The 13,862-nt window shown below is 35.8% G+C and overlaps 1 protein-coding gene across 4 annotated transcripts in view; it reads right to left on the bottom strand.

Annotated features, from left to right (window-relative positions):
* The window catches only part of LOC139958623 (phosphatidylinositol 5-phosphate 4-kinase type-2 beta-like), a 31,518-nt gene extending 18,295 nt beyond the window's left edge, over nucleotides 1-13,223 (bottom strand). Inside the window, exons 1-4 of one of the 4 annotated variants that reach the window (XM_071955831.1) lie at nucleotides 12,882-13,221; nucleotides 12,133-12,333; nucleotides 10,783-10,928; nucleotides 6,828-6,925 (exon numbers count right to left, since the gene is read on the bottom strand). In XM_071955831.1, the coding sequence (XP_071811932.1) occupies nucleotides 6,828-6,925; nucleotides 10,783-10,905 (221 nt within the window). In that variant the 5' untranslated portion in view covers nucleotides 10,906-10,928; nucleotides 12,133-12,333; nucleotides 12,882-13,221. Of the gene's footprint in view, nucleotides 1-6,827; nucleotides 6,926-10,782; nucleotides 10,929-12,132; nucleotides 12,334-12,881 lie in introns of all 4 variants that reach the window. The other 3 variants (XM_071955828.1, XM_071955832.1, XM_071955833.1) reach the window with 3 other exon arrangements.
* Between the last annotated feature and the right edge of the window lie 639 nt (nucleotides 13,224-13,862).

Below are 13,862 nucleotides of genomic sequence, written 5' to 3'. Positions count from 1 at the left end.
GAGACAGGTAAGTGAGGAGCGAAGTAAATCTGTGTACTATCAGCAAGGTTAAAATCAGCATATATATACGTCATAGACAGGATTTCTCAGTTAGGTTTGGCATATACAATATCATGTCAATCTTGCCATATTTTAAGATTTCTTTTAGATTGTGGTTAATAGACAGTCAGTTGTCAAAAGAAAAATGCAGACAACGACAAAAAAAAAATGGGCAAATTGCAAAGATTTTAGAATATCAGACAATGAAGGTGCAGAGTAAGATTCCTCTAAAATTAATAATTTATATGATGACTACTATATGTCATTTAATAAATAATATGCTACACTTGTGTCCATAATTTATTGCAGTGTCTCTCACATTCCTATACATAGAATATTAATGCCTAGTAACATACAGTACATGATGATCTGTGGTTAGGCTCATTGTATAATATACATTGGCATGTTATTACATTTTACACAGTGAAATGAACACTGAGTGGTTTTCAGCTACTCGGTCTCCTTTTTCTTAAGTTTTCAATCAGATGTAAACATTGCCGCAGCCTCATACAGATCCAAACATCGACTGTGAACTCTTTCCTCTTAACAACAACAATAATAATAATAATTTCTACCATATCAAAATACATCAAACTTCCTCTATTTCATAATCACTTTGAATGTTTTAAACAACACAATTCATCAGTCACTGCCACCTTCCCTCTCTTCCTTCCCCTCCCTCCCTCCCTTCCCCCATCTACTCCGCATCTCCTTCCCCTCAAAGACAATTTTGCATTTAGTGTCACAGTATGGTATAGGCAATTTTCCTAATACCTACCTGTGAGTTATATACATGTAGTTCATGATATGGCATCAGGTGGCTTATTCATTGAACAAGATGAAAATCTCAGTATCTTTAATGAGTTACACCTGTCAGTATATGTGAATGTTATGCTCAATCACTGACATGGCAAACTGGCATAGAGCACCTAAAAAACACAACACAATCATAGGCAGGCAAGAGTGTTTGCTAACTTCACAACTTGTTATTTCATAAAGAGTAGTTTTCCGATAATGGCTCTTCAGTTAAGTTCAAAGACAAGCAACAAGGATTTGAATTGTCAACTGTTCCCAACACGGGACTATACCCACTCACATAACCTTTGAATGTTATCACACATTAATGTCATTGTGTTGATAGTAGACCAGAACTGTACAAATAAACACTTGTAAAGTTTCATGCCTTATAAGAAGGTTTTGGACTTCTGTTTGCCTTAATACTTCAGTAAAAAATGTAATTATTGCTTGGTATGTTTAGATTCTAAAAATTAAGGATAAATATTTCGTGGTGTTTGGTTTTGCTTCATGAACTCATCATGTGGTCATCCACATCAACATTTTGAGGTTACTAAACTAACTTAACTCCAAAGGGTATATCAAGGACAAAATGTACACTGTATGAGCATTTCAACCTCCATTCAATTGATTGTGACTAAACAATATGTTCATTGTAACATTAGATTTCAAAGCATATTAAATAAGCATGTGGTTAAACCCAGCAGCAGATGTTTATACTTGAATGTGGATGACGAACCATTGGTCACACTGACCACAAGAATGAAGCAAGCTGCTGAATTTATGTACAGGCAGGATGTTAGACTAATGTCTGATGTAGGTGTGAGTTCATCAAGGCAACACTTCACTTCCAAATTTTAAATGACAAATGGACATGTTAGACAATCATGATTGTTTGTTCAATGACAGCTTTATGCTCCCTGCTACATTGCATTGGAGTTTAAATTGGTACAAACTCCTCTTGGAAATCTGCCAAGAATGTTTCAAGCCACAGGCAATGTATTTGGGCATTGCACTGAATGTGCAGTGATTCAGTGAATGGCAATAAAACATGGCAAAGGATTGTAAGCCTTGTGCTCATTGAAAACATTTCTTTCCAACAGAGGTTAAAAATAGCTTTCTTTTGTTGGTAAAACTCTGATTTCAAATACTACAGTGCTTAGTCAAAGGCATATGATAACTTCACATTTTGGTAACACAGTTATGTGTAGAGTTTGAATGATTCATGGTAGAGACGTGAAAGGCTAGGAAGGGGTGTTCTTTTAATATTCCCACTTCTAATAGGAGCTTACACAGTAGGATTTGGTGTATTATTGTATTATAGCCATGCCACCTCATTCTGTGTTTGTATAATATAAGCATTGCACTCATACTGTTATTAAATGAAGGGAATCTACTAAGTTACTCTAGTGTAGATGATGGGTACAATATCAATTTTATGGACCACAATAAAACTTTGTACCCAATCTGCAGGTTGCAATGCTTATTGATGTACTGCACCTACTCCTGGGACTCAATGAAAATATAACATTATATTCACAAAGTAAATGATAATACCTTTAATACAAAATGTTGTGAAATTGTTGAAAGTTCCATAATTTGCATAAATAGGGTTTTTGTATCTTTTTCTTGAGCCACAGACAGTTTGCCCACAGGCCGTTCTGCGGACACCCGTGCTCTAGTGCAAAAGAAAGTCTTAAAAGTATGATTTTCCAAAAGAAGAAATTGTGAAAAACAAATTTTACTAGGCCCTGCTGGTGTTGTTGTTTCCCAAAACAATTGAAGTCAGATAATTCATAGGTCAATGGTTCCGGAAGGAAAAAGTTCCCAAGAATGACAGAAGCAAGGGTGTGTGAAATAATGGACTTTGGGAGCCAATGTTTGGCTGTTGTCAAATTGAGTGTACTGTAATATTGACACTAGAATACTAAATCAGGGTTGTGGTGATATAGAGAATGCCAATCTGTCTGGTATTGTTGTTTACTCGTTAAAGGTATAAAGCTTGACATAAGACTGGAGCTGTGACGATTTGTCTATGCAAATCTAACGAACTATATAAATCATTTGTTGAAAACTTATAAGCCTGGACACTGCACTGCACTGTATGTGAATAATAACTTTTGCCAATATTGTCAAAATAAATTTAATTTCTGAGTGGTTAGTTTTAATTGGTGTGAGTGCATAACAGTGAATGCTTTATTCAACTCAGTCAAATATTTTATAATCCTATAATATAATTAACTATATATCTTCTCTCTCTTTTGAACATTTGATAACATTATTCAGAAAATATGAAAAAGCATAAAGACATTTTCTTTTTGTTACATCCCTTTTTTTTTTGGGGGGGGGGGGGTGTTCTTCAAATTTCTCAATTTTTGAACACTTTCCCCTATTGCTTCCCTTAAATGTATGTTACCACATTGAAAGATTACCAGTTAAATCTAGGCATGGTAGAGCGAGGCTGCTGTGGTTGTGAGGAGACAGGTAAGTTAAGATTGTTGAATGTTTAATTTGTTTTCAATGAACTCACAATTCAAGGCTGTATCAAAATGCACCTTTTTTTCAGTAAAATTAGTATCTTCTTCTATGAATAAATGTACGTTACTATGAAGACCACAGACATTTTAAAATCAACTGCCATGACAGTGTCATCAACCAAACTGTTAACTTTCATGTCTTTGAAGTAAGACCATTATATCAGCAGGGTGTGAATTGAATTCCACCAGTGCTGCAGCTACTATAAGTTGACATCAATGTTTTGAAATAATCAACTTTGACCTTAGTCCAGCCATTTCACAACTTGCTTACATATATAATAATAGCTCCCCTGCTTCAACATGGACACCAGATCATGTAAACCAAGACAGTGCAATGACAATTCCTCTTGAACTCAAACATCAATAACTGACTAATATATTCTGCATCCAGCCTTAGATTCCAAAACAATCTCCTTTTTTTAAGTATTCCCAGGTCTGTAATTTTACACCCAATTTAAGAGTGAGGTTATTCATGAGCTCTGTGGTTTTCACTGATTGACGTCATTTCTGCAGACAGCCCAAGTATCGATCTAATTATCGTCCTTTTACAGTGATGCAATTATAGAATAAGGTCACAGTAATTTCTGCCTGGATATTTCACAACATCTTCATTATCAAACGACTCTTAAGGTGTACAAGATTGCACTTCAAATGTTTTCAGTTTAAATGAAAGTACTAGAAATCTTCAAGTGTTGTTGAATCCATTCACCCCTAAGCAAGATTTCCTGATCCTCCCCCCTTCCCCCCCCCCTCCAAAAAAAAAACCCACCCACTCTATACTCAGTATTTACTCTGTATAGTTTCAAATGTTGTCTGATACATGAAGACTCAAAGTGTATTGTGAAAATTTGTCTTAATACTGTACACATTAGTTTTGCAAAGAAGAAGGATTAAGAGGGATACCAGGCAGGTAAGAGAGAAGGAATATATTTAGTAGGAAGGTAAGAGAGAAGGAATATAGTAAGCTTTGTGTGTCAGGTTGAAGTGGCTAATCTTCTATGCTTCAGTAGTTATCAAAACACACTGTATAGCGTCTGGATATAGTCACCATAATGAAACATCTCTATTCAAAATGATAGGTAACTTGGACTCTCACTAGATACTTTAGTTAGTGGAAGAGGGGCTGGGGGTAGGGGGTGGTGGCTACAATTAGGATGGTAGTAGACCAGAAGATAGGCTGCTACCGTGGGGAGAACAGTGCTAAAACAGATAGCTCTAGAAATGGTAAGGCAAGAATGCTCTATGAGTGAGAAGACATGGGAGTGAGTATTAGCTAGATTATTAGTCAATGACCATATGTAGCATCAAGGGATACATGTATGCATGCATTTGTTGTATCATGGTATAATGAAAGATCTGTTTGCATTAATCCTAGTGATGACCTTACCTTGATCATCAACCCTTGTCTGAATGGATGGTAACCTGATCTCATTGCTGGTATGTTCTGTTAAGTACTACAGCATGACAAACATGTATATAGCCATCTTACATCTATTGGGGAACATACAAAACAACTATCTCTATAAAGTGACTTCCTTCCCAAGAGGTGAATCAAGTGCACGTTGTACAATTTTCTTCAAAAGTGAAAGCTGCTCCGATCACCTCCAACAGAGTGAATAATTGATAAATTAATATCCTGTTTATATATAAGATAATCGCTGCAGAATGATTATGAACTTTTAGTTTTTATATTTATGACCAAATACTAATGATTTGTCTTCCAACTTTCACTTTCTGATGTACATCTGTTCTAAAATGATCTGTCCATCTTTCATGTTGCCTGCTCCTATAACCCAGTGAACTCTACACTTCCTCCTTACTTGCAAATATTCCATTAAGAATAATCATCACTCACATTTATGGGTATCGTAGATGAGAGACAGTTATGAGAGTAGTGCTATAGATACTGCATTTGGTCACTGCCTACTACTCCTCGCTCCCCACCCACCCCCTATCATTCTCAAGTACCCACACCTCTTTGTAGGTATGTCTATAACTTCAGTCACTCAAATCTATTTGGTTAATATCTTATGCAGTGAAATTTGTTGTTTTAATGACCTAGGGAATAATTTAGTGTTCCAATTCAAAATAAAACACTACGGTTTCTGTGTTCCAAACAGTGCTATGCATCTTTACACTTGTATAGCAATTTGCCCATTTTGCATAGCATTTTGCATAGCATTTTAAAACTTATCATAATTAATTAATTAATCCAATGAACCACCAATATTGTTCATGGATGAACCAATGGAAACGACATAAAAGTGGTAAAATTTTGACAGCACTTTGAGAAAAACCGATTTTTAATATAAGAGCTACACCACGTCTAGATGTGAGTTTAGTATATATGCAAAACTAACAGCAACAGTGTCAAGTGGTGTGACACATGCATGATGTTGAAGTTTAGTTATAGATTCTATTTTTTGAGTTAAAATGTTGAATTAGAAGTCATCTGATATGATGTATTCCACAAGCCCTTGTGGGGTTCTCCCACATTCGTGGTCGTAAAAATAACTGCCTCATGGCCTGTATTTATTTAGCTCGGTCAGCAGTATTCTGTACTGGTAAGGTATGCATACTGCATATAGCACATATGCTAATCCTGTTAGATAGTTGTAGGCTGTTGTTTTCTACTTGACTTAGTTCTTCCTCTGTGTTAGATTTTATCACCGGACAACTATTTTCATAGCGTAGGACTTTAAGAAGCGAGATTGCATATATATATGCCAGTGTTCCTTGCATCAGCTTCATCCAACTTCAGTTAGGACTTGAGCTAACTGTTACTGTTAGTACAGTATGCATACTAGTATTAGAGGTAGAAACCTAGTTCTTAGTATAATATCAGTAGCTTAGTCAGAGACCTAGTTCTGATGAAGTTACACTATCAGGCCTAGTCAGAGAGACATTGTGAAGATGATAGAAGGTCTGTGATACCAAGTGTAGTACTTTGGATGACCATATATGCTAGGTTTTGAACAGTTATTACTGTTGTCAGTAGTCTGCTAGTCGCATCGACGTTCAGCTGTTCTACTAGCAACAAGCGCTTCACTGGAACAGAACATGCATTACAATGCCTTCTCTCATTGGCTTGTTTAAATCAAGAAACACAGTGTAACAGAATACATGAATGAAAGTTGTCTTCAGCGGATAAATATTTGATACTTTCGATCATTAACTTTTTAATTAATTAATTGTTTTTGACAAAATTAGCTTGGTGAAACCATGGAGGTAAAACAGTTTTTACATCCATGGTGAAACCTTCTCATTTTTCATGATTCATCAGATAAGCAACTTAAAATAAGTTCCAAGTTTTTGAAAATGAACACTATATGTATTTCCTTTTTTAAAATGCAAACAATCAATTTTCACAGGTTTATCCTCCCTTCTTTCTTTGCTTCTGTGTGGTTGTTTTGTACATTTCCCTGAATAAAAGACCAAATCTGATTGGCTACTGACCTGTTGTAGAGGTGATTGTCCACTTTGATCTTGCTATAGGCTTTGAAGTCATCCTGCATCAGCATGACAGGAATGTCTAGAGAACATAGTTCTGTGACCTGGCAGAAAAAAAAGGCATAGATACTACATGATGACCAAATTAAATATTACAAAAGTTAATCACTCATCAGCATTCTCTGTTTTTTATTCCCTACTTGATGTGTATTAATTAATGCAATACAATTTCTGAGAAACTTGTTATGTGTCCATTTTATTCTGTTTACAACAGGATCCACTGAGTGGTTCACAAGAAGAAGAAAATGGGGGGGGGGGTTAGGGGATGAGGGGGGTCCTGTTATGTGGCACTTAAAGGAACTGAATTCAAAACTTTAATTTTCAATAGTCATCAGCCCTGAACAAGTGGTAAAAGCACTGTACTATTGCCATGTCTGGAATTTTTTACATTTTTGTGCTAATTTGTAAGTTTTTCTGGAGAGTTTTACAGTCATTATACTACAATTCCATCTGTCTTGGGCAGTTATCAGGATCCATTAAATCAATACCTGAAAATGTGACCATTGACTAGATTGATTTGAGAAAATGAATGATTTTCCACTGCAAATTTTTTTTCCCTGACTAGTGACTACCAATACAGGTGTTGAAGTTGGGATGTTCTATCCAGTGTCAAATCACCTACAAAATATGCACATCGGAATTTATGCTTGCCTCTTTCTGTTCTTTTCAACTCCAGTAAATGTATTTTAAGACTTTCACTTGGCCTTTAATGTAGTCATGAGATCATAATTTAGACAGTGCTCAGTTGTTTACTAACTACCTCTAGTCGGTTCAGATTTCAAAAGTGAATCTACTAGTAAGTTATTCTGTCACATTTACATTGCCACAGTTCAGGTGAATTAGACAGGTACTGAGAATGGTATATCTGCTGATAATTTGGGGTTTTGAGTCCATGTTCTTTGTTGAATGAAGCTGCCTTATAATTGATAGTAGTTATATTATGTGGTTCATGGTAGCTGAAGCAATGGAGTTATTACAGTGCCCTTTCAAGATAATACATCTAAATTTGAAGGACTCATTATATTCCAAGGAATCCAAGTAGTGAATTAGGGTTTAGAAAACAGTGCTTACTGTACTCAGTCTATACTGTATGTAGCATTTAAACTGTACTGTACTGTATGTAGCATTTAAATTGTCCTGAATGTAGCATTTAAACTGTGCTGTATGTATGTACTGTAGCATTTAAACTGTACTGTACTGTATGAAGCATTTAAACTGTACAATATGTAGCATTTAAACTGTACTGCACTGTATGTAGCATGTAAACTGTACTGTACTGTATGTAGCATTTAAACTGTACTGTACTGTATGTAGCATTTAAACTGTACTGCACAGTATAGTTTTCAAGCATGAAGAAAAGACACCAGTGTGAGTCATGCTCTGCTCTTTGATCAAATTACATTTCCTGTTAATTGTAAAATAGACACCTGGTAGGATGTGTCGTGATTGTGTCATGTTTAACAGTCAAATAGGTAATAACGTTGATGTTAATTGACAGTCCAATGGTCCATCAATAAGACCCAATTAGTAGTGTTGTTACAATATTACAATATCAGTGATATATATGCATCAATGCATGTTTGCTCCTGACATCTTTTCGTAAACCAGCCTAAACCAATCCTGATATTCTAACTGACAATCACGAACACAAAGCAAGACACTTCACAAATTATAACAAATTCACAAACAAACAATGAATCATGCCATGGTCATCAGATTTTGTTGGAAACAAAATTATTTTGCTGGTGGAATCTCACATAGCAACATCCCTATATAACTATGCACACTATTTCCAAACATTTTGAGATCCCAGGCACTGAACAAGTCACAGTATTTACAAGCAGCAAGACAGAAAGAGTTCAGTTTCTACAGTTATGAATGGTCTGCCATCCATTTTTTTTTTGTAACCAACCATTCTTATCTTAAACAAAATAATGGTAATGGTCTTTCAAATGGCAAAGTTCTAGCATACGTATGAAATTTGCTACTTCGGGTCTTCATATTGTCTTGGAAAGAGCGTGAAATACATACTTGTGGTGGCAAGAGGTAAGTTGTGGAACAACAAAATAAGACACAGATCTGACATAAGCAAGGTGTTTCAAGGTATACACATCTAAACTTCAAGAAAATGTTGCTTATTTCATCACATGATCCAAAATGTCAAATCATATAAACTATACATGTTTGAATATTTCCAAAACTCAATTTAATCATAAACCAGAATGCTAAACTGTATTGCTGTCTCAATGATGTAACATGAGTAGTTTTCTTCCTGAATCTGACGTAATGTATAGTGAGGGTGTACGGATCTCATGTTTACATGGTTTTCATAACTCTGATGATTACAAGGAAGACTTTCCAAATTCTAAATAGTTATGACCAGACCAGCAAAACATGAGACAGGAAATGTGTAATGACATGCTGATGCTATCATTACACACTACTATACATCATTACACCAGTATACAGTACACACCAGAGACTGGGATACACATGTATACAGTGTAACTTTGCACTGGTCTGTAGACTGTCCATGTATACTCTCAATAGCTACAGTACAGCATACTTTACAAGCTTAACCAGGAACACAATACAGTGTATGTCCATAATAAACATACAGTATTGCAAATAGTAGGCTCCTTTATTGTCAACATATTTTAGAATGCATTATGAATTTCTGCTTTTAGTGGCTATCCTACCTTCTATCCAACCTTCTTATACTGTGACAAGGATTAATATTGATAATATTCAATTTGTCCCTAAATCAACAGCTTTTTCAAAGGACATGCTGATCCGTTTTTCTTGGTTGCAGATGCCCAGCAACAGTGCACTTCACTTCAACAAAACAACACCAACCATGGATTTAATCTATACTGTAATTGGACACTGTATCCCAGAATAGCACTCCCAGCTCATCAAGCTCAACCAATCAAAGAGGGTCTTTGATAATCTTTGATACTGTATTTCCTATTGTAACAAATATGATTTCCTGTACATCAGTGACCCTGTGACCTCAAGAAGGGACTAGCTCTGCCAGGTTCCTGTTTTGATCAATCTGACAGTCCATTAAGACGGATACAGTACACCATTAGACACAATTCTTACAAGGTTTGCCAAAGAACAGAGTTGTATTTCATAGGGTTTATGTTACACATACAGTACTACAAGGATAAGTTGAGTGGGCTCAAACCTGCACAAAGTCTAGTCAGAATTGTCAACCCTATACCACCGCCAAACTTTGAGTAGCTATTTAGTGTCTTCCAGAGATAAAGGAGATATTAATAATGGAGAAGTATGATTTGCTTTCTCTCTAAACAGCAGGCAAGCTTACTCCGAAAACTACTTTTACTATGTGAGCAATGAAAGGCATCAATTTACATAAATGTGACACCCCACCATAATGGTCTGCCCTAATTTGTCCTATAAATAGAACCACTGTAACCAATTGGATCAACTCTACCAGACCTTTCACACCTTAGTTCTTTCTTCTTCTTTTTTCTTTTCTGAAATACTTTAACAATGGAAAATACTGTGGAAAATGATCTAATTAAGTATATTTTGCCTGGGAGAAATGCTACAGCTTATGTACTGGGTTTTTACATGATGTGATATAGATAGCATGATAGGAACTGAAAGATTTTTCCAGGGAACAACGTCATGCATACTCCTGAGTCTGTTTAAGAGGGAAAGAATTCCAGTGAATTGCTAGGGCTTTTGAAGGGCTGGTCCAAAGTAGAAGTAAACAGAATACAGTGTGGTGCAATGCATAGCTGGAAATACAAACTAAGTACTGGCTGTGTTCATGCTTTAACCTCTGGAATGGGTCATTCACTCTGGTATATCATATAAGATTATCAACTCCTACGAGGGAATGTATTGCTATTTGAGAAAATAAACTTACCGTATGGTTTACGCCCCACATCAACACACTCTGCATAGGCTCATTGGCTTTCCAAGGTTTTGGAGTTATTGGTTTCGGTCTTCTCCCTTTGTGTTTCTTTTTGCTTTTCTTTTCTGGCTCCATGATGGACAATTTCTATATTTTACCTGTGTAAAACAAAGTTTTGTTTTATCAACATTTTGAGTCCTTTTAAGAATTCAGTGAATAAGAATTTAACAAGCTTGAACATGTAATAACAAAGAGAGACAGCGTCACACAAATGAAGACTTCAGCACCTAAACAAACCTTCAAATATTAATCTTTTACTGTAAGGCCTACTCAGCTGCTATACACTAAGGAACAGAAAGATGAAACATTTTCAGTTTCATTGCTGCTCTTCATGATCCTGTGTGCAACATAAACATTGTTTGATACTATGTTCAAAGCAGAGAAACAGTTAATGGTGCTGATCGCTAGAAACAATGAAACTAAATTATCATAATCAGTATCATATAGTTATTGGCGGTGTTCCTTGCCATTAATGTTTGAATCAATTTCCCTTTTATTACTGCAGTATTATCCGAGGAGCTAGCCAGCTTTTTTGTCAAACCGCCGAAACCGGGCAGAGATCCAAGACAAATATCATCCCTACCAGGTGCAGCGGTGTAGGGGGCAAAGATTTCACACTATTTTTTCGAGCACTATTTCATGAATGTTCAAATATTATGCAACAACTTTACACAACTGTTAGTATAAGGCTACAGTATAAAAATCCTATACATAGTCAATATACATAGCCTATGCCTACTCATAAATAGTTGGAAATAGTTGCATATTTTTTATTTTCACACTAGCCATGTTTCAGCTTCCACTTTGTTGCATCGAAGTTTGATGAACAGTGATTCAATTGAAAATGCGAATTTCAAACCGGGTGCCAAATTTTCAAACCAGGTGCTAAGAAGCAAAATCTAACCAGGCACACAGCCCAGTTAAAATTGGCTGATGAGGACCCTGGTATTATGATACTAAGAAAAAGTTTTATAAGTAATTAAGAAAAGGGAAGATTACTTGATGGTACTTTTGAAAGATACAATGCTATGTACATAAACTCTAAATAAATGTTTGTATTAAAATTGTTGGAAGAACAGTATGTTTTAAGTTTTGTAGAATAGTGAACATATAAGAATATCCAGCAAATTCTGTGTTTCTTAAACAGTTCTTTAAAATGCCATGTTTTAATGAGACAACATTACAGTATCACTTTTGCTTTTCCACAAGTGCTTACTGGCTTCAAATTGAAACTTATCCAATAGTTGTTTCCCAGTTAAGTATAATCAACACAATGTGTCCAAAAAGGACAAAATTATTTACCTGTGCTGGAAATCCAGTTCGAGAGTAACTTTTTTTCTTGCTTCTGACTCTGAGTTAAGTGTTTAGAAACTGATGCAGTGGAAATGATGTAACTGTTTCATCTGCTCTAAATGGACTATAGTAGAAACTAATTCCTCTGCAAGTAATATCTCAGGTAGCACAGTTAGATTCAAATCCAGTTCAAGAAGATGCACTTGGACTCTGTAAAAATCAGTTGTTTGCTTTATTTAATAACTGATGTCCTCTTGCAAAGCTGCAATTGTTTGCCTATGATTACCAATGTGTGTTTTTAAAATCTAACCTACAAATTCAAAGTCAGCTAGCCTACAGTACAAGTTAGAAATAAATTTGAGTAACTTATTCAATAACTGGTAGTGGTACAACCACAGACAGGGATGCAGTTTCAACGAAAGTCAATTAGTAGTATTTTGTAATTATAGGAAATTTATTCCTTGGCCTAACATAGCATGTAACAAGCCAATAATACTACTAGGATAGGCTATACTATGACTAAGTTAGACTCACGTTTTGCTACAACTACAACATTAAGTCAACAAACAATGATGGGATTGAAAGCTTGTATTGTAAGTGTAATGTATCGTAGTTGTCAACAAAAATGCAAAACTTGCAATTTGCAGTTACATTATCAAAAAATAAATCACGCCTGTTCGAACAATGAAATTGTAAATGTAACGTAACTAACATCAGTAGTATGACAAGTCTGACTAATGCAGTGAAGCTACACTTACACTAAGGATCGTATTAAAGAAACTTAGCCCTTCACTCGGTTAAGCCTAGTGCTACCAAGCTAGGCTAGGTAGGAGCGACAGACTAGGCTAACTAACGTAGTAACGTTAGAACAATAATATTAAATAATCCAATGTGAAAATGAAACGCTGATGTATGATTCCAGCAAGTCAAAAGTACCACAGTTTATTGATTGGTTTAACAGTCCAAGAATATCCTACAATCCGATAACGGCTGCCGTATCTGTTCTGCTATGTATAGGTCGTTCACTCGCAAAGGTGGGCTTGTACCGAAGATATTCCACCTTGTACTGACTGAGATTTTGGTTTCTTGCAAAATGGGTCGGTCGTTTTGCGTGGCTTAGAATGTTGTATTCAGTCGTTTCATATACCAGTAATCATTTTCTCTCTTCCGCATCGCAAGTAAAACAAGTAGAGCAGTATCGCAAGGTTGAGATGTATCCAGGGGCGTCTCTGTAAGGGGGGGGGGGGTACCTACTCTAGAAATGATTTTCTATGGGGTCAGCGCAACGGTTGTTGGGGAAAACTTGCGGTTTGTCAAAATTGTCACGACGTTTGTCAGAAAAATAGTAGTCGTGAACATGTTAATTCGGGTCGCAATGATCCATGTTGTCAGTTAGATTATTCATGGTCAAACGGTCTTTACCGGGAAGGAATTGGCAATGTTTACAGGGTACATGTGAGCATGGTTCTGTGATTAAGAAAATAGTAACATTTTATCATTTATTTTCGGTTAATATTATGTCTATGCATATCATTTCCCCGGTTTGACGAGCTATTTCGAAAGACCAACTTGTATACCATAACTGACCTGGACCACAAATAGTTCTGAAGAACATTTAATCCTAATTACAATTTCTTATTATTCTATTATATGCAGGGTATTGTTTTTCATGTTGGGTACGGAAACACTTTAAATCAGAAGAAAGGGTGGTAGATCATAAATTGGTGTGTATGTGTGTG

The sequence above is a fragment of the Apostichopus japonicus genome, chromosome 18 (genome assembly GCF_037975245.1).
Source record: "Apostichopus japonicus isolate 1M-3 chromosome 18, ASM3797524v1, whole genome shotgun sequence".
NCBI lineage: Eukaryota > Metazoa > Echinodermata > Holothuroidea > Aspidochirotida > Stichopodidae > Apostichopus > Apostichopus japonicus.
The sequence above is the reverse complement of the archived record's forward strand: the minus strand, read 5'-3'. Positions and strand labels throughout refer to the sequence as shown.